At 30.4% G+C, this 27,285-nt stretch overlaps 4 protein-coding genes across 14 annotated transcripts; 1 reads left to right on the forward strand and 3 right to left on the reverse strand.

Moving 5' to 3' along the window:
- Positions 1-943: 943 nt before the first annotated feature.
- On the reverse strand, positions 944-2,062 carry LOC140835104 (LOB domain-containing protein 1-like). The gene is made up of 2 exons (XM_073200461.1): positions 1,657-2,062; positions 944-1,459 (listed from the first exon to the last, which is right to left on the reverse strand). The coding sequence occupies exons 1-2, from the start codon at positions 1,876-1,878 to the stop codon at positions 1,103-1,105; spliced, it is 579 nt and encodes a 192-aa protein (XP_073056562.1). The 5' UTR covers positions 1,879-2,062; the 3' UTR covers positions 944-1,102.
- A 534-nt stretch (positions 2,063-2,596) lies between these two features.
- Positions 2,597-5,340, reverse strand: LOC140835099 (tetraspanin-3-like). The gene is made up of 3 exons (XM_073200450.1): positions 5,197-5,340; positions 4,633-5,154; positions 2,597-3,135 (listed from the first exon to the last, which is right to left on the reverse strand). The coding sequence occupies exons 2-3, from the start codon at positions 5,143-5,145 to the stop codon at positions 2,791-2,793; spliced, it is 858 nt and encodes a 285-aa protein (XP_073056551.1). The 5' UTR covers positions 5,146-5,154; positions 5,197-5,340; the 3' UTR covers positions 2,597-2,790.
- A 2,708-nt stretch (positions 5,341-8,048) lies between these two features.
- On the forward strand, positions 8,049-13,097 carry LOC140835107 (interactor of constitutive active ROPs 3-like). Of its 11 annotated transcripts, none has more exons than XM_073200482.1 (4): positions 8,049-8,171; positions 9,554-9,630; positions 10,681-10,936; positions 11,154-13,097. In XM_073200482.1, the coding sequence occupies exons 2-4, from the start codon at positions 9,611-9,613 to the stop codon at positions 12,810-12,812; spliced, it is 1,935 nt and encodes a 644-aa protein (XP_073056583.1). In that variant the 5' UTR covers positions 8,049-8,171; positions 9,554-9,610; the 3' UTR covers positions 12,813-13,097. The 11 variants fall into 11 exon arrangements, with proteins under 11 accessions (XP_073056583.1, XP_073056640.1, XP_073056568.1 ...); XM_073200539.1 differs by having other exon boundaries at positions 10,687-10,936; XM_073200467.1 differs by having other exon boundaries at positions 8,054-8,171; positions 9,503-9,630.
- A 9,402-nt stretch (positions 13,098-22,499) lies between these two features.
- LOC140813256 (dof zinc finger protein DOF2.1-like) lies at positions 22,500-23,969 on the reverse strand. The gene is made up of 2 exons (XM_073171754.1): positions 23,775-23,969; positions 22,500-23,551 (listed from the first exon to the last, which is right to left on the reverse strand). Exons 1-2 carry the CDS (start codon positions 23,823-23,825, stop codon positions 22,763-22,765), a joined length of 840 nt encoding a protein of 279 aa, XP_073027855.1. The 5' UTR covers positions 23,826-23,969; the 3' UTR covers positions 22,500-22,762.
- Positions 23,970-27,285: the final 3,316 nt, after the last annotated feature.

The following is a 27,285-nucleotide window of genomic DNA, read 5'->3' on the forward strand; positions in this document are numbered from 1 at the left end:
GTACACACACGTATATATATCAAAATTTGGTCGGCGATTCTAATATCTTAAACTAATATGTATCAAAATAAAAGAAATTGATAGAAACGACTTTCGAAATTGAATAAAACAAACTCATAACATGAATTTATTTTCATAAATTCGCAAATACGAAAATTACATCAAAATTCGATGAAATCCGTAACGAAAAAGGCCTAAAATAATTTGGAAGTGACTAAAAAGACACAAGTTGCTTGAAGATGAACACTAAATTTTTGCCTGAGAGTTTTGCAGATTTTGTGTGATTCAGTTGTGTGTCCGGCCATCGCAGATTCTTCTTTTTGTCTGTGTGTTTTACTCTCCCTACTCCCCACTAATCCTCTTATCTTGGAGAATCGACGCAACACACACATATTATTTGGTCCAAAATAAATTCATTGAAAATTTCATTCAAAATTTATTTTTAGTACACTTGTCATGGAAATCATACCAAGGTTTTCAAGTCTACGTTGTTTACAGAAATGGGAGCAAGAAAGATTGTTGGTCAAACAATTGATTCCATTTTCCTCATCGACTTTTTAAGTTGTTAGAAAAATGAAACAATCAAACAAACAACTCTGAGAAAAAAGAATTCCAATTGTACAGACATTATTATATATATTCAAAATATTATCGAACATCGATTTTTACAAAATTTTAAAAAATAATATAATAAAAAACATTATATAGCCTATTTTATACCCAAAAAAGGCAAGATATTAACAGATATGTAGCAAGGATTCGAGGAAAGAAAATGAAAAATTAAATTTTGATAACGAAGAAATCAATTAGTAGGTAACCAAAAAGTTGATACAAGTTCAACGAATAAAGCAAGAGATGGGACTTAGATTATGACATGTCTCGTCTTTTAAATGATAAAATAACATGGAGGCAAGAACATGTCTTTGCTTTAGCAAATTAACGATCATTAGTAATTATTAGTTTTACCTAACTGTAAAATTTTTCTTAGCACAATAATATCACAATCCAAAACATTAAATTCTATAATTTGATCTTTATATTGATGATAGAAGAACATAATATCCCATAGAATCTTGATTTCATGTGAAACTTGACATATCTCTCATGTGGAGAGGAGCTCCCATAAAGTACCATTGTTGTTGTTTTCATCTAGGAAGGACTGCAGGTTATAACTATTTAGGTTGTCACTGAGATCATGGAACGATTGCTGATCGTCGGACGATATCGTGCGGGTCGGGTGTGACATTTCCTTGCAAATGAAGGCCATGAGGTTGGTGTATTGGCATTGCATGTTGACAAGCTGTGCTTGTGATTTGGCTAATTGTTCTTGGAGTAGATTGATTTGTTTTTGGAGTTGGCAGATTGTGCCTGCGCATCCATACACAGGATCTCTGAGTCTTGCATTGGCTTCATACACCATGCTACTCACTGCATCAGCTCTTTGTTTCTCAGGAAGGTCCTGTGATAATTCAAGAATTTTTTCACTGTTTATTAATTATTTCATGATTGGGTTGACTATTTAATCTTAAGAACTTTTGCTGGAGTCCAAAACTTTGACCAAAACAAAAGGAAAGATTAGCAAAAGAAAATTGAAGAATACAGAAGATATAACTCTGACTTAAATAAACATATGAATGCGTTACATTACATATATACCTGCAGTAACTTGATAATGTTACTCGCGCCGAACACTCGGTGAGCCGTAGCGAATTTGATCGGATCACACGGAGGGAAATATGGAGCCAAGATACATTTCTCGACGCATCTTCTACGTAAAATCTTGCAAGCAGCACAGGGGGTTACGATCACAGATCGCGGAGGAGACGACGAGGGCGAGTGTGTAGCAACTGTTCTTTGTGTTGATTTACTAAAATCCATTATTGATACTAAAGATAGGTTTTAAGCAAGAAATAGAATTGATATTGGAGGGAGTTCTTTTGACTAGCATGCTGCACAAGTTGAATATTATATATAGGCCAAGGAAAGGGCTATGCCATTTTCTTTGGCTTTGAAATTCGATTTTCACAATGCATGGGACCATGTGGAGTTGTCTGTTTTCCCAGAAATGGTTGAAATCGACTAAAATACATTGGTATTTGAATTAAATTTTCAGTGCTAAAATTATAGTGTATATAAGTATGCAGCTTAGGATTCCATCGAATATGAGTTAATCAGACTTAATGATATCTTTATTGATATGAAGTATTTTGTGTAAAGTCCAAAAACAATTGTGCTCTTATTTTATTTTCTTAATAAAAAATTAACAAGATCAATTTTTAATATATTCTTTGAGGTACGCAATAAAACTTTTTATCATTTTAAAAAAATACTTTTACCCATCTAGTTAGCTCCATGCTCCACAATTTTCTTATTATCTCCTTTCATTTTAATTTTAAAAATTAATAACTTTTTTTTTTTAATTTATATCACAAACTACTTCATTCTCTATTTTTTTTTTCGGATCAGGATCGTGTGTGTCACGATCTGCTAGTACTTATTAATTATTATGAATATGTATTTCCCCTCTCCTAAAACCAAATAAGACTGTTGCATTTTTCCATGACCTTCCTCCCATGAAATTAAACATCCAAACACGCATAAAAATTATGCTTGGGATAGACGAATTGATAAAGATCAGAGAATCTACTTATTGCTCGAACTGACGAGTGACGAGTTGAGCTAGAGAAGTCAGAAATGTTCGAAATTACTAAATTTAAGCAGTACTACTACATATTTCAAACAAGACCTGCTACCCAATATGAAAATTAATTTCCCTTAGTAAATCATGTCTTAGAAAGGCATCCTGCTAGGCCGTGCCTTCTCCATTCGACTCTCGCCGATGGGTTCGTCGTTGTCCAGCCTCTTGTTGTGCCTAAACGCCATACAGCCAACCGCATAAAGTAACACGAGGATAATCAAAATGACAATGTTGATGACAGAGACCTTTCTCCAGCTCTTCTTGAGGCTGGCCAATACTCCAGCTTTGCAAGAGTCGCACCCGTAGCACAGTTGCCGCTGGTCGTTGTTCCATCTCAAGCAATCCTGGTCACTTCCTGTGAGCCCACCCGTGTAACCCCAATACGTCTCGTTGATGTACACAAACCCGCAAGATGTAGGAGGCTTGCAGCATCCGGACTACATATATATACACACACACACACACACAAACTGAGGTGAACAATACCACTGTTGATTTTCTTGTACATTAATACAAAATATGCTCTGTGGCGAACACAGACATTGATACCAAAATTGAAAGTTATAGATTTTTAGTTAAATCACGTCGAATAAAATACAAGGACTGTGAAAGGGAGACAACCATCTCTACTCAACTTGATATTTAAACTTAACACTTGCTAATCTATCGATAATCGTGAATATTGAAGGGGTACGTACGGTCCTCTTAGCTTTTGGAAGATAGGAATAACAAAATAAGAAAAGGATATTTGGACTCTTTTAAATAAATAAAGATGCAAGAAAGTATATATCTTGGCAAAGAAGAAGAAAAGTTTGTTGAAAATAAAGGCTTAAATGAAGATTCCACATTATTGCGACCGATACTTTTTATATTCGAACAAACCCAGAAAAGAAAAAACACAAAAAGGTGAATATTCAAACAAAAGAGGTGAAAGGCTAAAGGAATTCAAACTTTTTCCTTAGAATAAAGTGTATATATATATCCAGAGGATTTAAGTACAACGCAAGATTCTTCTTGGGAAATAAATTTTTCTAGAAATTGATCTTATTATTGTAGTCATTTTCCGATACAGCACCAATGTTATGATGATGTATATAGTATCATATCAACACTCGTAATGAAAAATACTAAAATTGTTAAAAAATATATATATAAATGACTTAAACTAATATTTGATAGCATAAAATTAAAGATCATTTTTTTAAAAAAAATATCATATATGACCAAATCGAAAATTTTCATCATTGTCATTATTATTGTTATTATTACTATTATTATTATATCAGAATAGATTTCTTCTAAAACGTAACTAGGTGTAATGATAATTTCGTTAAACGCGACCACGAAATGAATCCGAGTCAATTTTATTTATATCAAACCTTCTCTCAAGAGTTTTGAACGCATGCATTCAAAAAGCGAATAAATATTTTTACAATGCTTTGATAATATTTTTGTCCTAAATTAATATAAATGTTTTTTTTATATTCGTATTAAATTAATTGATTATAAGTTGAATTGGATGGAGTTATTTTGTAGACTTATATAATGACTTGACTCTATTATTTCGAAAAAAGTTGGAAAAACTTGTGTAAGACAATTTCACGGGTAGTATTTTGTGAGACAGATTTCTTATTTGGGTCATCCATGAAAAAATATTACTTTTTACTGTGAATATCGATAGGATTGACCCGTCTCACAGTTAAAGATTCGTGATAGCGTCTCACAAGAGACCTACTCTCAAATTTTCTAAATTTTTCTTTTTTCTCTCTTCAAGATTGTCTCCGTCATATTTCTCACTTATGTATTTTAAGTTGATTATTTGAACAAAATATGCATCACTGATAACTAATTAATTGCTTGTTTCTTGAATTGTTTTCGGAAAATAATTTAAGAAAAACTTATTATTTAGAAATGAAAATAATAATATTTCTAACCTCAATAGGACTGAGTTTCCTGAGATAGAACGTCTCGGCCGGTTCCGGAGCTCCCCCAACACTCCTCCCCATCTTTCTGCACACATGTGAATCTCTAATACACGCGCTGATCTTACTCCAGTAACTCCTACTCGCCACCCTCTCCTCCAGCCAACCCGAGTAGTCCCTCAGGTCGTACTCCAAATAGACCCGGTTCATCACGGGCTGACCCGAACCCTTATCCGTCACAGCATACGCGAAGATGATGAAGCCCACGAGGGCGGAGATGATGAAGAACATGGCCCACAAGTAGAGGTACATGAGGAAGGTGTTGCGGTAGCACGCCCCGACGAAGCCGGCAAGCGATACGACCATGATGGAGACTCCGATGATGATGAGGGGCCACTGGAGGAATCTCATGCAATCCGTGTTGTCTGCATGGCTGCCCAGCCATATCCCGCCTCCGAGGATCGGGACTGAGGCGACGAAAGTTGCGAAATTGAGGAAGCCGACTAGGTGATTGCTGCTTCTCATGGTTTTTGCCTTCGTTAGCTAGCTTCGACGAATTTGAGGTTTTGAAAGAACAAGTGTGTTTCTCTTGTGAGTGGAAGATTGGCATGCACGTCTAAACTACCCTAATCGATTGTAGTAAATTGCAACGATAATAGTCTAAAGGCTATTATATTGTAAGAAAAAAGAAGAGAATAATGTTACCTATTATCGTCTCGTACTTGAAAATTTGGTGTCAGATGAGCTACATTTCATCGCCGATGACCTCTTTATTCTCGTGTTCTTTTCGTCTCTTTCTTTTTTCAATAATATAAAATTCCGAAAGATTATTTTATTTTTACTTGATCTAGAGATAAGTTTAACGTTTACTGAATCTAAATCAAAATTCTAAATACAATAGAGGACCCTCTTGCCTGTTAGAAGGTAGGAAAAACACAATGAACAAGAAAAATATATAAACTCGATGTAATTAAAGGCTTCATTCACTTGTAAATAAGATTCCCAAATTTATTCTGAGAAAATCCAAACTCAAAAGGGTGAATATTCAAAGAAAAAGGGTAAATTAAAAGACAAAAGGAATTCAAATTTTTAGTAACTTTTTGCTGCCTTTTGAATATATAATTAAAAGTTTTAATAAATTTGTCTAATTCTTATGATATTTTCATGAGGTTTTGGAGGGGAAGAGTGTGTTTCCTATAATATTTATTTATTTATGTTTTTCTATATAGCCTGTGTCTACTATACATTATATGTTATCAAGGATAAACATTTAAAATGATGATATTTGATATTTGTTCTCTAATTATTGCGATAATAAATTAATTCCAGGATTTGAATGATGGAGAATTATGAAATGGGCTTGGACTACCAAAATGTGGCCTTTTGATATCAGTAGTGGGCGGGTCTGCGGGTCTGAAATATTTTGAAAGCACTTTTTGGGCTTTAGCTATTAATGTACTCGTGGACCAAAATACGAGGCCTAAAATGCCAATGGATCATGTTTAAACCCATCCTTTAACTTTAATTCATAATCTTTTGGTATCTTGTTGTTAATTTATTATTAAAATATTATTGTTTCGATTTAACTTTTGATGAATATATTAATTTTTAATTGTGTGTTCGCTATAATTAAAAATGTATCGTAGGCCCATATGAAAATTACTTTTAATGTGTGAAAAACACAAATTTATATATTTTAAAGATAAAAAAGTATATGATATTTACATTTAGGTAAACCTCGTCATGAGCCGGGTCAGAACTTGTCACAGGTCCGCTTCCACCCATAATGTCTTTTTTTTTTTTAAAGTCGATTGCTAAGTTTACAGAATAAAAAAAATGTTGGAATTTGTAGTTTAAATGAATGAAAACCAAGTAAAAAAATTAAGAAAAACTCAAAACGATAAGAAGAAGCTGGAACCTGGACTCAAAACTTGCAAAAGAGCTACACGAAGGCAGCATTGCCTGGGCAGCCATTTATGTTCGTCCCAGTGCGAGGGGCATTGCCTGGATAATCCAAGCAGCATGGTCTGCGTTAAGACGGTCATTTCTGTCGTCTCAATGCGAGATAGAACTTGACAGATTGGGTAAGAGCATCTCCAACCTTGCAAGCACCATTTTGGTGCAATGTTTTGCACTCCAACGGGGGCTGCGCTATTTTTGCTAAAATAGCGCAGCCCCCTTCCTCTGCGCCAAATTTGGCGCAGAGGAAGGCCCTTGCGCCAATTTGGCGCAAGGGTTATATATATTTTTTTATTTTTTTTTTGTTTTTTTATAACTATTTATATTTAAAAAAATATCAAGATTATTTAAATGATAGTACAATATATATTTTATTATTTATATAAATAGATATTTAATAATAAAAAATAAAGAATAATAATTATTGATTTTTAAATATTTATATATGTTAATTATTAATAATTAAGGAATAATTTGATTTAATGATTTATAAATAATATAATTAAATACAAATACAAAAAATTAATATAACAATATAATTCACTTTATATAATGAAGCATTTGTATTAATTCGTATGCTCACTATGCACTACGAAATGTTTTAATTGATCATTTGTGGAAGGAGTATAATTGTTCAGATGTTTGAATTTGGATTCATATTAATTTCTAAAAATAAATTATCTGTATTAAAATTATGTCAATTTTAATAATGAAGCATTTGTATTAATTCATATTATAAATATTAGAGTTAATATATATAAGAATCAAATAAATAAATTTAACTATTAATAAAAATAAAATTATAATTATAATACTAATATTAACATTAATTATAATTATATTGTTAAATTTATAAATAAATAGTAAACAAAAAGAATATTCTAGAAATATACTTTTTAGTGTAAGATTTGAAGTAAATGGGTTGGATATGAATGTTATATTTGGTGCAGAAACTGTACTATTTTGGTGCATGGGATGGAGATGGCCTAAGTTTTAGACCCCCAAATCGTATTGAGACCACTTTTAATACGTCACAATCATAATTTTAGATTGAACTCGTTGATCACTGGCGGGTCCAATCACCTAGGACCGGCCCGAGCTGGATTTGAACCAGCTAATGCATGTTGTCAACGAATTTACAATCCGCTCCCGTTAACCACTCGAGCATCGACACAACAAAAATCAATTTGAGGCTTCTTGGTAATCCATGATCAACTTCCTTTCGTAATACCCTATCCTAGTCAGGAGAATCCGAATCCATGTTGCCCTCCGTAAAAGAGAGGTGTCATAACCCACTAGGATAAGGAGGGCTAACTTGCTCAATGGATGAGAGAGAGAAAAAAATTAAAAATGAGATTTTCTGTGTGTTTTGTTCTGATCTTATAATATAAAAAGGTTCTTACAAATTATCGAAATGGCCAAGTCCACATTTATGGACCTATGAAAACCGATCTCCGTGTCTCTTTGCATTTTGTCTTAATTACTTCTCTCACGCCCAGGCGCATACTCTCTCACCTACTATTTAAAAAACCAGGCTCAACGCAAAGGCTAGCAAACACAGCAGGTGCCCTCGAAAGACGAGCTCTTTTTCGGTAGTAATGACTACCTTTTATCTTCTTTTCTGGGTTATTACAATGGCAGCCATTTATGCTCATTGTCTTGTTTATTTTGCCGTAGTCGATCGCCTATTTTGTGGTACATCTCATTGAAAAGAGCCAAAAAAAAAAAGTTTACATACTTGGTTGTCACCTGTCAATTCCCCATGCATCTTGAAAAACTGTACTGAATGATCTCTTGAAACACTCCAGAAAACAAGAGGGGAGAAAGTGGAAATGGAATGCATATGCTGCTGCATTTTGAGTGCATTTTGTCGTCTTCAAGTATCATTCACGACCTCTTAATTTCTTGTTTTAGTGTTCTTAACCTTTTTTGAAAAATAAAAATTGAGCAAGTGTTTCTTGATGATGATTCCTCCTTTTTGTTGTGTTATAGAGTAGCACTGTGCATAGAATGTGAAGATGGCCTCCTTTTGAGCCTCTTTTTGGTGTGTAGGGCGGTCCCTCTTGCTTTTTTTTCCCCCGCTTTTTTACCCTTATAAAGCATTACTGTTGGGTCAACTATATAGTTTGGTAGCTTCGGAACTGCATTTGCATCTTTACAGGGTTTGTTTGTCAAAAGCAAATTTCGAATATCAGAAAAGGTTGATGATCAATCCTTGTTCATTTAAAAGAAATCCCTCTTTTTTCCTACTCTTGCTTGTGTGTCTTGCTTTATCTGAACTTGCGCTGCTAGCGGGTTTTCAATGTTTTCTCGTTTTGCTTTTATTTCACTCGTACTTGCCAATGTTGCCATTTCTCTCTTCCTGTCTCCCTTCTATTGGTTTATACTCTAGGTGTTGATTTTGGTTTCATAGTTTTTTTTTTTTAGGAGAACTGGTTTCATAGTTAATATGCTGTTTATGTATAATTGTAGCCGCATTTCGCTTCTTATGTTGTTAAAATACCCTGATTAGTTAACACATTTTCCGAGTGTTCGAACTAGTTATGAGGCAAACGCCTGTCCACTAGGGGCTAGAATGGTCCATTCTCGTGACTACATTGATTACTAGGTATGAAGCAGCCCATGAATGCTTGTGTGCATATTCGGTACAGCAGAAAGAAACACAGTTTTATAGTCTATTTTGGTCAGACAAGAAAATAATGCAGTATACTTAAAATGACGTTGCTTGAGTGTAACTGTGTATTCTTTCTGAATGGATTTAATGTCTCCTTTTCAGTTGTGTGACTAGTTCATTTTGAATCAAAGGTGGTCTTAAATGATCCATTTTGGCTACTTACAGTTCATTAAATTTCATCGAATTCCAGTCTTGTCTATCTCTTCTCTGCCCCTTAGCTTGTGCTATTTCATGTACCGTACGTTGCAGATCTTGTGGGACAGGAGCATTCAAGTTTTCTTTTCTGTTTTTTCCTCCCAGGAAACATCAGGTTTTACGCAAATCAGTTTGACAATCTGACCAGAGACTATTTGAGCTATGAAGACTCCTAAAACAAGGTGACTTTCTTGTAGCTTTTAGAGAATGTTCATTTCATTAAATTAATTGTCATTCTGGCAAGTCTTTTGTGGGAATTATTTAGTTGAAATGGTCACATTTTATTCCTTGAAATGCGTTATATATTTGTTAAAATTCGGGTAAGATCCAAAAATGAGATTGGACCTGCATATGCACAAACAAGAATACGTAAAGGTGGAGATTTGAAAAACAAGAACAAATTCTAACATCCAACTGTTGAAATTTCAGAAAGGCAGGGTTTCATCTAAACCTCATGGAATTGTTGAAATGGTAATTACATCAGTTAAGGGATCTCATATAAGCTACTATTTATTGTAACTATCTCATGGCAAATCATGACGATATCAATCCGAGATGTGGTAAGATATTTAATGTAATTCAAATATTATTTTTGATTTATTTCATCAATATGAGATGGCTCCCATATTTAACCCAATAAATATATTGACCGATAAATAAATTATCATAACGAACTTTAATAAAATAATTTACAATATTTGCTTAAATTTGTGATAATTATGCTGCATTATGCATTTATTTCAATTTTAGGTTGTTTTGTTACTTGTGATATTATGTTTTTAGGAAGATTAGCTACTCGGTATAGTTTCGCTTTCTATATGTGCCCTTCATAAGCCTGAGATTCTCTTGCTTGGTCTAAATAGCCTTTCCATTCTGCTGCTAATATGACAAGAACTTTTCTATATCAACTACACGAGCTCTTTTATCTCTTGTTCTATTGTTTCTTCCTTGAGTCTAGACTTCAATCCTAAGGGAGTGTTCTCAATTATGCCGTAGTAACTAACATGCACAATCACGCACGGTAGTGGTGTTCTTTTTTGGAATAATCATTTGTCTAGATTTTGTGCTTCCTTGCTGTTATGCTTTGTCATTCTAATGTACATGGTCAGCTAACAGATCCCAAGATTTATATGGGCATTATTGTTTTCATGTGAACTAGTGAGGATCTAAATTCTAGCAACATTTTGACCTTCAAAACTTTTCCGATTTATTTTCAATTTTCTTGGATGCAGAAACAGCCCCTCTGGAGGGCCTCAGAGGACTTCTCCTCGGTCTACTTCCTCAGAAGCATTTCAAAAGAACTCAAGCCCTCGAGCTGCGACTTCAGAAGGATCCATAAAGAGTTCTCCTGGAGTCAAAAGCCAGCTCAAGCCAACAGCTCGATATGTGGACCACACTGCATCATCTTCCAACTTAACCAGTAGAGCACCGAAAGAGAGAAGCCCTAAAGTTGCCGATCATAAGTCACCTAGGAGTCCAGCATCTGAGGTATACAAAGTATATCTTATCGATGGTGTTATACTTTGTGATTGTTAAGACCATGATAGTTTAGCTCGTGTTTGTCTGAATCCTTTTATTTTCGGCATCAATTTATCTTTCATTTTCAATTCAACTTCACAGTGGCCATTGTTTGAAATTCTTGATCAGCAAATGTATCTGAAAGATATTTTCTGGAAGTCATGGTCTTTATTTTTGCGACTTTCAGAGTAAGCATCCTGGCAAAGTTTCTGAACTCGAGTTTCAGCTATGTCAGCTGGAGAATGATCTTAAAAGTGTGAAAGATCAATTAAGCTTCACTGAAGCATTAAAGGATGAAGCATGGAAAGCTGGTGAGGAATCAAACAAACAGCTCTTAGCGCTGTCTGAAAAGCTTAAGGATTCACAGAATCAACTTTTAGATCAGTCGGCTACTGAGGAAGTTCATAAGCTAGTGCTTCGTGAGGCATTAGAAGGACATGATCTAGCATTAAAATACGAACTTGAAACCATTCAAAAGCAGTATTCACACTATTTATCAGCACTAGCTTCTGCTCTGAAGGAGATCAAACAACTTAAGTTCCAAATTGAAATAGTCTCTGAGTCTGAAGCATCTCAGGCCAAGCATTCGGATTCTACACGAAAAGATTTTGATGCATTGAAAGAAAACTTGGGGGAAGCTCAGTTACTCGTCGAAGACATGAAGAAACAGCTAAAAGAATGCAAAGATTCTGAAACACAGGCGCAAATGCGAGTTGTAGAAACTCTGACTGAGCTTGAAATTGCCAAGATGATGGTGGAAACACTTGGTTGCGATGGACATAAAACAACGGAAGCATATAAGGATGTAGCTTCTGAGCTTGGCCAGTCGAAGGCTCGGGTTAAAGTTTTGGAAGAACTTGTGAGCAAACTCAAGGTTGATATTTGTAACAGAGACTCTCAAACTCAAAAGAAATATAGCGAGTCTGAAATTGCGAGAACCAGAAAAACTGGGGAAGAATCCATTGAAGAAGAGTTTGATTCTGTGAAAGTTGAAGCGGAACAATTGCGATCAGCTTTAGAAGCTGCTAACACAAGATACAATGAAGTACAAGCTCAAAACACAGAGAAGATGAGGAAGACAATCGAAATGCTGGAACATATAAAATCTACATCAATTCAGACAGAAGCTGAACTTGAGGAAGCACTGAGGAAATCTAAATTTGAAATTGAAGAGTTAAAGGCTAACCTGATTGATAAAGAGACCGAGCTACAAGGTGTAAGTGCGGAGAATGAGGGTTTGACACTAAAGCTCGAGAAGATGCTATCCGGCGTGAGAGAAAATGAACTTGAGTCAGAGCTCGAGAAATATAAGGCAGATGAAGAAAGTTTGAAATCCCGGATAGTGGAAAAAGAGAAGGAGTGGTTAAGTGCATCTGGGGAAAATGAAAGTTGGAGAATGGAAATCAAGGACATCAACCACTGTAAAGCTAGTGATGAAGTTGTTTCTGATCTTGAGTCAGCAGGAGCTGCCGAGAAGGGGGCTCTGATCAAGATTGCACACATGACGGAGGAAGTTGATAAGAGCAACAGAAGGGCCGAACGAATGGCTGAGCAGCTGGAGGCAGCACAAACAGCAAATGCAGATATGGAAACCGAGTTAAGAAGGCTAAAGGTTCAGTCGGATCAGTGGAGGAAGGCAGCCGAGGCAGCAACTGCAATGCTTTCAGCAGGAAACAACAATGGACATTTCATGGAGAGGACAGGATCAATGGACAGCAACTGCAGCCCTGGAATGGGAAATATTAATTCTCCTTACGCAGGTGATGTCAGTGAAGATATATTGAAGAAGAAAAATGCCAACGTGCTAAGAAGGTTTGGTGTGTTGTGGAAGAAACAACAGAAATAGGACGTCTCATTTATTAATGATGACCAACATCTACCACATCATATGCCTTTTCTTGTTGAACTAGCTACCTAGTTAAAACAGTTTACTATGATTTCTTCTTCTCATGGACGCACTGTTGTCTCGTTGCCTAGTTTCATCCTCCCCTTTCCCCTCTTTAAGTACTTTCTCGACACGGTGATTCAAAATCTTGGTTGGTTTATGGCAAACAATGTTGCTACCAGTGATGAGAACTATTTCTGACATCGTTATCTATGTTTATCAGTCGCTTGGTCTTTTTATCTTCAACTCATCAGTTAGCATGTGAAAAAATCATCTTTGGGCCACCCTTGAATTTTGCAAGGGATTTCATCATTTCCATGGATGGATTAGTGATGTGTGAGTTCACATTATGAAGTTCATCTCGGAAAATCAGAGCTGCTTAAAATTCTTTTCTTTCGAATACTGAACAACCATGGGGTTTCAAATAATGGGAGATAAAAACATGAGCAAAGCTTCAAATTTTAAACTATTTTTGAAAAATTGAATTTGAGGATTACTCAAATTTGTTCTGGTTCATTTTAACATAAAAACTTATTGAAATCTTGTAGGTATTTTATTTAAATTGGGCTACCGTTGTTCATATATGGTGATATAACTAAGATTTGTATATTTTTCTGGTGAGCTGTGACAAGAACATGTGTTAACTATGATCCTCCCAAATCCATGTGATTCTTATATGAGTGGGTTGTGACACGTCTCATGGATCCTAATCTGTGAGACGTGTCAACCCTACCTATATTCACAAACAAAAGTAATACTCTTAGCATAAAAAATAATACTCTTTCATGGATGACCCAAATAAGATATTCATCTCACAAATACGATCCGTTAGACCGTCTCATATAAGTTTTTGCCTTTTTATATATATATCGCCCGTTTTCTATAACTATCAATCGAAGAACGTTGATTTTTTTTAAAAAAATGGTAGACGCGTATCCAAATAGCCATAGCAAATAGCCAACTTTGTATTATATGGAATATTCTAAGCTTTTTTATTATTTCAAATGAAATTTGATTTCACGCCCAAATCTTAGTAGGATTTGGTCCGGCAAGAACGTGGAAAATGAATAGCTGTCTCCTTGTTATTTAATAATGATAGCATCCCAATCACAATTTAATAATCAGGTACATCTACCTAAAAATAAGAAACAATCATGAAAGAATATATCTTGAAAACCCCTTCAACAATATAATATATCATGACACTGTACTGTGTTATTCAATAATACAAGAATATATTCTTGAAAACATAACACTGCCAATTCCAAGTACTTAGTTCAGATTGTTCAGATTTATGAACATCAAATTCTTCTGTTAGTCACTTTCTTTGCGTAAGCAAACAAATTACCTGCAAACGCAATTCAGATCTTTTTCATGAATGGAAGGAATATATATATATATATATATATATACTATTATAAATATATGAGTTTCAATTGTGAATTTACTTGGTTACCCTTTTTCAACTATTATTTAATTAATGTCTATACTATTATAAATATATGAGTTTCATTTGTGATACTTGGTTACCCTTTTTCAACTATTATTTAATTAATGTCTTATTTATTTTTTTAGGTGACTTTTCAATTTTCTTATCTAATTACCTAATTTGTTTAATTAATACATTTCACATCTTTATATTTTCTAAGCTTTATAATAAATATATGAGTTTCAATTGTGAATTTACTTGGTTACCCTTTTTCAACTATTATTTAATTAATGTCTTATTTATTTTTTTAGGTGACTTTTCAATTTTCTTATCTAATTACCTAATTTGTTTAATTAATACATTTCACATCTTTATATCTTCTAAGCTTTATAATCAAAAATGTGTACTTAATTTTTTTTAAACTTCAAGTTACAATAATATATAAATTTTTGGTTAGCGGTTCGGACTTAATTTTTTAAACTTCAAGTTAAAAAAACATATATGTTTATTATTTAATTAATGTCTATACTATTATAAATATATGAGTTTCATTTGTGATACTTGGTTACCCTTTTTCAACTATTATTTAATTAATGTCTTATTTATTTTTTTAGGTGACTTTTCAATTTTCTTATCTAATTACCTAATTTGTTTAATTAATACATTTCACATCTTTATATTTTCTAAGCTTTATAATAAATATATGAGTTTCAATTGTGAATTTACTTGGTTACCCTTTTTCAACTATTATTTAATTAATGTCTTATTTATTTTTTTAGGTGACTTTTCAATTTTCTTATGCTTTATAATAAATATATGAGTTTCAATTGTGAATTTACTTGGTTACCCTTTTTCAACTATTATTTAATTAATGTCTTATTTATTTTTTTAGGTGACTTTTCAATTTTCTTATCTAATTACCTAATTTGTTTAATTAATACATTTCACATCTTTATATTTTCTAAGCTTTATAATCAAAAATGTGTACTTAATTTTTTTTAAACTTCAAGTTACAATAATATATAAATTTTTGGTTAGCGGTTCGGACTTAATTTTTTAAACTTCAAGTTAAAAAAACATATATGTTTATTATTTAATTAATGTCTATACTATTATAAATATATGAGTTTCATTTGTGATACTTGGTTACCCTTTTTCAACTATTATTTAATTAATGTCTTATTTATTTTTTTAGGTGACTTTTCAATTTTCTTATCTAATTACCTAATTTGTTTAATTAATACATTTCACATCTTTATATTTTCTAAGCTTTATAATAAATATATGAGTTTCAATTGTGAATTTACTTGGTTACCCTTTTTCAACTATTATTTAATTAATGTCTTATTTATTTTTTTAGATGACTTTTCAATTTTCTTATCTAATTACCTAATTTGTTTAATTAATACATTTCACATCTTTATATTTTCTAAGCTTTATAATCAAAAATGTGTACTTAATTTTTTTTAAACTTCAAGTTACAATAATATATAAATTTTTGGTTAGCGGTTCGGACTTAATTTTTTAAACTTCAAGTTAAAAAAACATATATGTTTTATAACTAAAAATATTTCAAACTTTATTTTTTAAACTTCAAGTTAAATGAACATATAAATTTGTGGTTAATATTTTTTAAACCTACAATATATTTTCTATTTTTAGCGGTCCGGACTTAATTTTTTAAACTTCAAATATTTTCTATGCTTTTTTAAACTTTATAAGTTACATTATAATATAAATTTTTGGTTAGCGGTTCGAACTTAGTTTTTTAAACTTCAAGTTAAAAAAACATATATGTTTTATAATTAAAAATAATTCAAAATTTATTTTTAAAATTTCGAGTTGATTTAACATATAAATTTGTGGTTAGTATTTTTTAAACCTACAATATATTTTCTATTTTTTTAATATATTTTTTATGTTTTATAACCAAAAATGGTTCAGACTTAATTTTTTAAACTTCAAGTTACATGAACATATAAATTTTGGTGAGCGGTTCGAACTTAATTTTTTAAACTTCAAGTTAAATAAAAATATATGTTTTATAACAAAAAATAGTTCAGACTTTATTTTTTAAACTTCAAGTTAAATGAACATATAAATTTGAAGTTTAGTATTTTTTAAACCTACAATATATTTCTATATTTTTTAACAAAAAATTATTCATATTAATATGTTAACTTAAAGTTAAATAAAATATATAAATTTGTCATTATACCATTCATATTTATCTATAATATGCATCCATACATTTTTGGTTATTTAATATTTGATTTATGAAAATAGATCAAAATGAACAAATTAATCTTCAATTTGGTTATTATCAGTTACCTCATAATTTGTCATCCATGTTGGTCTTCTTCTAAATCGTTGAGATCTTTGTTCATTTTCTGTTTCATTGACTGAAATATGTTGATTGATTATTGATTGTTGCTTTTACTCTACAGATTATGCATTCTCCAAAGGATGTGTCATCCATGTTGCTCTTTTTTCTAAATCGTTGAGATCTTTGTTCATTTTCTCTCTCATTGACTGAAATATGTTGATTGATTATTGATTGTTGCTTGTACTCTACAGATTATGCATTCTCCAAAGGATCTGCATTTCTTCTCCATTTTCTACATCAAAATCAGCTTGAATTGGTTGTCTAACAATATTTTCATCAACGAAAAACTACTGAACATCATGAATATTTTTGGCATTGGGATAACTGCATCTACCGATTATCGTGTTAGTATCTATTTGGTTCAACTTTGAACACAATTCTTTTTCTGCGCATATATTTTACCTTGTTGACTTGTAACTCAACTGAGTTGAGATAAAGCGATTGTATTTTGTTACCTCAAACCAATCATACCGAAAGTTTTAATAGGGTATTCATTCATTCCCCCCCTCTAAACATCTAGCCGGTCCTAACAACATATGAGATTGAGTACATGCTGATAATCATAGACTAAAAAACGAAAGCTAGAGAAATCCATCATTCTTTGTTGCAATTTCAATTATTAAATAACAAAAAGACACTTGGTTATTGTATATTGTTGAATTAGTTAAATATAATTTGACATAGTATATTGATAAAATAATGAATTCCTTCAAAGGCATTGCTTAAGAATTGATATGTACATTAACCGATATTCGTACAGTCGTTTATTAATTAATTTAATTTAAATTATTTAAATTGTGTTTGTTTCATCCTTTTATTTTAATTTCAATTTATTTTATTAATTTATCAAGTTTTTGTTCAAGTTAATTAAAGAATTGTTTTTAATGTAGATTTGTAATATATCAAGTTTTGTCGGACGATATTCGTACTTGTTATTAAAACTCGACATGTACACAGAAATAACAAACAAATTTATATAACGAAAATTAAATTATTTAAAATAAACATGTGAAAACATGTAAATTTCATATATGTAATTAATATGAATTTATAAAAAATATAATTTTCATTTTTATTTATTATATCAACTAATTTTATCTCAGATAAAATTGTTTCCACGTGCAACGCACGTGCATATTTCTAGTACTATTATAAATATATGAGTTTCAATTGTGAATTTACTTGGTTACCCTTTTTCAACTATTATTTAATTAATGTCTATACTATTATAAATATATGAGTTTCATTTGTGATACTTGGTTACCCTTTTTCAACTATTATTTAATTAATGTCTTATTTATTTTTTTAGGTGACTTTTCAATTTTCTTATCTAATTACCTAATTTGTTTAATTAATACATTTCACATCTTTATATTTTTTAAGCTTTATAATAAATATATGAGTTTCAATTGTGAATTTACTTGGTTACCCTTTTTCAACTATTATTTAATTAATGTCTTATTTATTTTTTTAGGTGACTTTTCAATTTTCTTATCTAATTACCTAATTTGTTTAATTAATACATTTCACATCTTTATATTTTCTAAGCTTTATAATCAAAAATGTGTACTTAATTTTTTTAAAACTTCAAGTTACAATAATATATAAATTTTTGGTTAGCGATTCGGACTTAATTTTTTAAACTTCAAGTTAAAAAAACATATATGTTTATTATTTAATTAATGTCTATACTATTATAAATATATGAGTTTCATTTGTGATACTTGGTTACCCTTTTTCAACTATTATTTAATTAATGTCTTATTTATTTTTTTAGGTGACTTTTCAATTTTCTTATCTAATTACCTAATTTGTTTAATTAATACATTTCACATCTTTATATTTTCTAAGCTTTATAATAAATATATGAGTTTCAATTGTGAATTTACTTGGTTACCTTTTTTCAACTATTATTTAATTAATGTCTTATTTATTTTTTTAGGTGACTTTTCAATTTTCTTATCTAATTACCTAATTTGTTTAATTAATACATTTCACATCTTTATATTTTCTAAGCTTTATAATCAAAAATGTGTACTTAATTTTTTTTAAACTTCAAGTTACAATAATATATAAATTTTTGGTTAGCGGTTCGGACTTAATTTTTTAAACTTCAAGTTAAAAAAACATATATGTTTTATAACTAAAAATATTTCAAACTTTATTTTTTAAACTTCAAGTTAAATGAACATATAAATTTGTGGTTAATATTTTTTAAACCTACAATATATTTTCTATTTTTAGCGGTCCGGACTTAATTTTTTAAACTTCAAATATTTTCTATGCTTTTTTAAACTTTATAAGTTACATTATAATATAAATTTTTGGTTAGCGGTTCGAACTTAGTTTTTTAAACTTCAAGTTAAAAAAACATATATGTTTTATAATTAAAAATAATTCAAAATTTATTTTTTAAATTTCGAGTTGATTTAACATATAAATTTGTGGTTAGTATTTTTTAAACCTACAATATATTTTCTATTTTTTTAATATATTTTTTATGTTTTATAACCAAAAATGGTTCAGACTTAATTTTTTAAACTTCAAGTTACATGAACATATAAATTTTGGTTAGCGGTTCGAACTTAATTTTTTAAACTTCAAGTTAAATAAAAATATATGTTTTATAACAAAAAATAGTTCAGACTTTATTTTTTAAACTTCAAGTTAAATGAACATATAAATTTGAAGTTTAGTATTTTTTAAACCTACAATATATTTCTATATTTTTTAACAAAAAATTATTCATATTAATATGTTAACTTAAAGTTAAATAAAATATATAAATTTGTCATTATACCATTCATATTTATCTATAATATGCATCCATACATTTTTGGTTATTTAATATTTGATTTATGAAAATAGATCAAAATGAACAAATTAATCTTCAATTTGGTTATTATCAGTTACCTCATAATTTGTCATCCATGTTGGTCTTCTTCTAAATCGTTGAGATCTTTGTTCATTTTCTGTTTCATTGACTGAAATATGTTGATTGATTATTGATTGTTGCTTTTACTCTACAGATTATGCATTCTCCAAAGGATGTGTCATCCATGTTGCTCTTTTTTCTAAATCGTTGAGATCTTTGTTCATTTTCTCTCTCATTGACTGAAATATGTTGATTGATTATTGATTGTTGCTTGTACTCTACAGATTATGCATTCTCCAAAGGATCTGCATTTCTTCTCCATTTTCTACATCAAAATCAGCTTGAATTGGTTGTCTAACAATATTTTCATCAACGAAAAACTACTGAACATCATGAATATTTTTGGCATTGGGATAACTGCATCTACCGATTATCGTGTTAGTATCTATTTGGTTCAACTTTGAACACAATTCTTTTTCTGCGCATATATTTTACCTTGTTGACTTGTAACTCAACTGAGTTGAGATAAAGCGATTGTATTTTGTTACCTCAAACCAATCATACCGAAAGTTTTAATAGGGTATTCATTCATTCCCCCCCTCTAAACATCTAGCCGGTCCTAACAACATATGAGATTGAGTACATGCTGATAATCATAGACTAAAAAACGAAAGCTAGAGAAATCCATCATTCTTTGTTGCAATTTCAATTATTAAATAACAAAAAGACACTTGGTTATTGTATATTGTTGAATTAGTTAAATATAATTTGACATAGTATATTGATAAAATAATGAATTCCTTCAAAGGCATTGCTTAAGAATTGATATGTACATTAACCGATATTCGTACAGTCGTTTATTAATTAATTTAATTTAAATTATTTAAATTGTGTTTGTTTCATCCTTTTATTTTAATTTCAATTTATTTTATTAATTTATCAAGTTTTTGTTCAAGTTAATTAAAGAATTGTTTTTAATGTAGATTTGTAATATATCAAGTTTTGTCGGACGATATTCGTACTTGTTATTAAAACTCGACATGTACACAGAAATAACAAACAAATTTATATAACGAAAATTAAATTATTTAAAATAAACATGTGAAAACATGTAAATTTCATATATGTAATTAATATGAATTTATAAAAAATATAATTTTCATTTTTATTTATTATATCAACTAATTTTATCTCAGATAAAATTGTTTCCACGTGCAACGCACGTGCATATTTCTAGTATATATATATATCTATATATATATATATATAATTACCTGCAAACGCAATTCAGATCTTTTTCCTGCAAACGCAATTCAGATCTTTTTCATGAATGGAAGGAATATATGCATATATATATATATATATATATATATATATATATATATATATATATATATATATATATATATATATGCAATTATGATATCCTACACACTTATTTGAGCACCGATAAGGTGTCACTCACTTATTTGATGTGATGAAATATAGAAAAATTGCGCATCTAATGGGTGAGTGACGCCTCATCGGTGCTCACAAAGGTGTGCACGGTAGGTGTGCAGCATATCAAAACTATATAATATATATATATATATATATATATATATATATATATATATATATATATATTATATTTATATATGTATTATATTTATATATGTGTGTGTGTGCCCGCGCGAGATTACCAACACAAAAAAAACGTATGGGAACCAGATCAATAATATAAATGTACGATTTACTTTAAAATCATCGATGTCATAATTCATATTTTTCGTAGCTAGCATGTTGTTACCGATAATTAGTTACATTCACAGACTAGGTAATTGAGTCTTGGTAACTCGTGGATTAAAGATGTATTTGGATGGAGGGATTTGATGATATCATGGATTTCAAATCATCTGATTGATAAGATTAAATTAGGAAGGTAAATTTCAAATCTAACAAATTTTTTTTTATGACAATGGAATTTAAGGGTGGTATATTGTATCAAAAATTGTATGCGAAATATCATATCGAAAATTACAGTATAAAAAAATATATGTTGATATCGTACCAAAACTTTCGGTATGTAAAACTAGCATATCGATTATACCGAAATTTTGCGGTATATTGATATTTCGGTATAGTATTGGCGTATATTGTTTTATACCGAAAAATCGCAATTATATATATATATATATATATATAATATATATATATATATATATATATATATATATATATATATATATAATTAATGATAAAATTATTTTTTCTTATATTAATAAATACCTTATCCATAATTTTATTTTATAATATTTTAAGATTAAAATAATTTTATTCTATTATGATATTTTTGATATGAAAATATATAAAAACATTTTCTTTTCTTATTAGTTGAGTAAAAATTGATAAATTTTAAATAGTGATAATTTTTTTTATTCTAAATATTATTAATATAAAATTGAAAAATAATTTTAATGATTAATTAATTTTTATATTTTTTATCTAAAAAATATTATTTGACGGGTCTAATGGGTCCAACTTGGATTGGACTTGCCAGATTCAAGGGGCGGGGAAGGGTCTAATGTGTGGCGAGGCGGGTCTGGATTTGCCCATATATCTGAACTCTTCTTGTTGTTACTTTAACATTAATCTCAGTATACCGAGAATTTAGTTATTTTTTCTCACCTCTAATGGAACTTGTAACCACTATCTTGCGTTACGCACTGGATAAACCCTTTTATGACGTAATAGTCCGCTGAGCATGCTGGTCAAGTAATTCACATTGGAGATAATCTATTTGAGAGGCTCAGGTGAGAAAATTTGATGAAGGAGAATTAAATTCTTGACAATTGATTAAAGGTTCAACTACTTCCCTCAACTCAAACATAATATATAAGTGTTTATGTAGACGTAACTCCTTCCAAATCAAAGTATTCATAATTATGATGCTGTGATTATGCGAGAAAAAACAAGAACTGAGAATTGAACTTGCACAAGTTTGCCATCAACCAATAAAGAAACCACCACAACACAGTCAACCAAAAAAGTAATTAATAAACAGAGAAACTGATTCAAATGAATCAAATCCCTCGTACTTCAGACAAATCCATAGCCTTGAGATTAAAATTTAAGTTATAATGACAAAGAACACAAAATAGCCATCAAATCCCTATGAATCACCCCCACCCCCACCACTCTTTTTGCATACATGCTTTGATTTTACCGAGTTTTAACTATTTCTACATCAGAGGAGTATTCAAAAGCCCATGCCAATTTGTCGATCCAATCGCGTTATTCCAGCTTGTGTTCACTTCCCCTCCATTAATAGTCTGCCATGGAAATCCCCACAAAACCTTGTTATCATTTACTTCTTTCGCACTGCAGATTTCTTGCTTCACTGGTGCTGTTACTGCTGTGGAACTTGCCGTGCCACTGTTGATTTCCTCAAAACCCATTCCCATTTCTATTCCCATGTTTCCGTTGTACAAATTGTGATTAAACCCAAACGGGTTTTCAAGAAATCCACCCCTCACAGCATCAAAACCAAGAACATGATCAGTGTAGGGCATGTTTGGACGGCTTCCCATGTTTAAAAAGTCACAATCATCCAAGCCCATCTGCCCTTGTTTTTGAAGCCTGGCAAATGCGAGGCTGAGATCATTGGAATCATAGGACACATTCGCCAAACATGGAATAATAGGACTTGGAATAGGGATCAGCGGCTGCTCTTGGCCCGACCGTTTCGATGATGCCGATGATGATGAAGAAGACGAAGATCTTTTGTTCCTCCTGCAGCCTCCACCCACCGGAACATTTCTCAAAGTCCCACCTTTTGTCCAATACCTTCTGCAAGATTTACAGAAGTACCTCGGCTGGGAGAGGCTGTAATTGTTGTAATAACAAAACTTTGTGTTGTTTGAGTCGCATCTTGGGCATTTCAGAGCCTGTTCCGCAGGCCTTGGTTTCTTCTCATGCTGAGGTTTCGCGCAAACCAACATGCTTTCTAGTGTTTGATCAGAAGCCATTTCCTGTAATCATATATAGAGTTGATTATCAGTTTAAGAAAGATTAACTCAATCTTAGAAAATTTAGTCTAACTGGGACCTCCAGAAACCATTATTTTTAACATAAACCCAATTCATGTAACTTCGAGAACACCGAAAAGTAACAGGAACCGATTCAACACCGTATGTTTCCAGTCAAACATCAAAGAACACACATAAAAATACAGCCGAGGACCCAATTTCCCACCTGGTGTACTTGGAGTTGGTGCTGTGCTTGACTCGAAGAATCCATCCCCATTCACAGTACCTCAGAAAATATTATAACCCAACTTCTTGCACAATCTAAGAGATGAGAAAGTATTTGAAAATCATGCAGAGGTATACATACAACAGCAGCAACATATATAAATACAATTATATATACTGGTGGAGAGAGAAGACAATGTGGAGAGAGATTGTATATGTAATGATTACGGGGATTGTACTGAAGCTGGGCAGCGGTTGGGGGTCCTACACAGCTCATGCCACAATCATCGTTCAAATTGGGACTGTTAAATTCATTTGAAACCATGATTTTGTGAGATAAATTTTAATCCGATTTGATTTTTTAAAAAAATTTATTTTTTATTAAAATATTATTTTAAATCTTAACTATGTATTGAGCTGATCTCTCTCATGAAAATAGAAATATGAGACCGTGACTCCAAAGACTTGCTCTTACATTAAACGATTCATCGATCAAAACTTAAACTCATGTGGAACCGTATTACATGTCAATTTTGTGAGATAAATCTTTTATTTTAGTTACTCAAAAAAAAATTACTTTTTATATCAAAATTCTAATTTTATTATAAATATGATTGAGTTGATTCATGTCACACAAAAATCTTACTATAAAAATCAAGGTTTCTTATAAAAAGCGTGAAACGCTCCAAAGCGCGAATGTCGAGCTCCAAGCTTTTCAAGCTTAAGCGTGAAAAAACGTTTTTTTATCTTTAGTGTCTCAAACCAATAAATAGATAAAATAATACATAAATATGATAAATTTAAGTCTGATATATAAATCTCATATTTATAAAAAAAAAAACATAAAAATCTCCAAATTACAATCTTTATTTATTTTTGTAACTAGACCATATTAAAAATACTAAATATTTGTCAAACCATTATCAGACATGCTTAATCATAATTACAATTTAAAAATAAACATATAAATTATAAACATAATTTATTATTTTAAAATAAAAAAGACATACATTCAAAATAAAATAAAAAATAAATAGATACGATTAATCGTGCTCAAGCATATTTAATTACGTTTAATTCAATCAAATTATAATTTAACCACTTTTCTTCGAAACGAGACGTTTTTGTCGAGCTTCAAATTTAAACACGTTTAAGCTGAATTTTTACAACACTAATGAAATGGAACAATGTAAAAGAAACTAAGGAAATTTTGAGAAATGAATCAAGGCAGTTTCGTAGAGTGGGCCCTGCGGCGTGGAAAATGTAACGGTATTGGGCCCCACTTGGCGACCATCGAAACGGACGCCCGAATAGCGACCATGCTGTGGCTGCTTCCCTCTTCATCTGTCTTTTGGTCATCAATTTACTGTTTTTAGAATTCGGTTTATTTGTTAATTTTTATTTTAAATAAGTACAAAAGAAATTACTTAGATATTAAATTCATAATACCAAATCATTAATCCGGTTTCATCATCTGAAAAATATATAATTACATATTGATTTATAGACATTTTGAGTTTTTTTGTTGCGGATAAATAATGTGAAAATTACGTTTAAAAATTTGTTTACTGTCGAATAATAAAATTATGTCGCGAATTATCGATTTATCGTGATTTAATTTCATATATATATATTTTTTTATTTTTTGAAAACGAAATGTTTGACAAGATTGGGCACCTTAATTTGGAATTTTGTGGACTCTCAATCATGTCTCTTGTGAGCCAAGTGACGTTAATGATTTCTTCTAACCAAATTTGCTGATTTCGGAACATGCTGCACCTCAATTATTTTAAGGCCTTGTTTCGTTTTATCTGTGTTAGCAATTTTTGGCACGTGATAAGTACGTCCATGAATATTTAAAATACAAGATTCATGTGAGACGGTTTTATGAGTCGATTTTGATAAGACAAATGAAATAAATATTTTTATAAAATATAATAATATTGTGAAATTTTTTCTTCATCCAAATTTTTAGGTGTTTTTAGTAAAAATTAAGTTATTAGAAATAGGTTAGAATTGTAATTTCATTTTTGGTCATAATAGAATACAATTACATTTATTAGGGTCTCTTGCTTACTAATTATATACTAGGTTTGTACAATAACTTTTATAATTCATTTGGTTTATATTTAAATGAGCATAAAAATATAATCTATATTATTATTGTATTATTAAGTGTGAGGACATGATAATAACTACCTAGAGAGGACATCAACTTTTTTTTTACAATTTTACCCTCATATGATACTAATATTACACTTTTATTTTTTTGTTTTTTTTTAAAATTTCAACATACACTTTTATTTTATTTTTTTCAACCATTCAAATATCAATTTAGTACCTCCATAATTTGTCAAATATCACTTTAGTCCATCGATAATGATAAAAAGATTGTACACACACGCATCGCGTGTGCAGAGTAACTAATTATAATAAATAATGAGAGACTACATTACAATTTTGATATATGAATTAAAATAATTAATAGAAAAAAGAAAGGAATAAAAAATTATTAATTAAAAAAATAAATAGAAAAAAGAAAAGAATAAAAAAACACAAGTAGGAATTGAACTTACAACTTGATGCCTAAAAACAATATTTTATCTACTGAACTATTTGTGGCTTGTATTAAAGTTTTAACATTTTATTAATATATATAATTATTAAAACAGTCCATGACACCAAAAGTTAGTTATTCGGTGTCTCAAACTTAATAATATACTAGTGTACCGACGCATACGTTGCGTGCTTTTATATTATTTTTTATAATTCATTTGATATATTTAGATGAGGATCAAAATTTAATTATAAAAAATAGTGAGGGACTACACTGTAATCTTATATAGAAATTAAAAAATAAATGAATAAAAAAAATTATCTCAATAAGAATTGAACCTATAACCTAAACTCAAGAAACAATGACTTTATTCGATGAACTACATATAACTTACATTAAAATTTTAACATTTTACTAATATATATAACTATTAAAACCGACCATGACACTAAAGTTAGTTACTCTAATGTCTCAAACTTAATAAAAACTAGTATACCGACGCACGCATTACGTGCTTGTACGATATATTTTATAATCAATTGGTTTATATTTAAATAAGGATCAAAATGTAATTATAAAAAATAGTGAGTGGCTACACTGTAATTTTTATATATGATTTAGAAATAAATAGAAAAAAAAATGAATAAAAAAACTCAAATAGGAATTGAACCTACAACTTCATGTCTAAGAAACAAAGACTCTATCCGCTAGATTAATGCAACTTGAATAAATTTTTGAACATTTTATTAATATATATAATTAGTAAAACAGATCATGACACCAAAAGTTAGTTACTCTAAAGGCCTCAAACTTAATAATATAGTATAGAAGTATAGATAATATAGATTATTTGTTAACTAACTCTGTTATGGTGGTAATTTTTTTATTATTATTGCTCAAAACACCTTATAATCATCTAAATATATATACCAGAATTTTCTTTATATTTTATTTG

This window comes from Primulina eburnea, chromosome 1 (assembly GCF_022965805.1).
Source record: "Primulina eburnea isolate SZY01 chromosome 1, ASM2296580v1, whole genome shotgun sequence".
Classification (NCBI taxonomy): domain Eukaryota; kingdom Viridiplantae; phylum Streptophyta; class Magnoliopsida; order Lamiales; family Gesneriaceae; genus Primulina; species Primulina eburnea.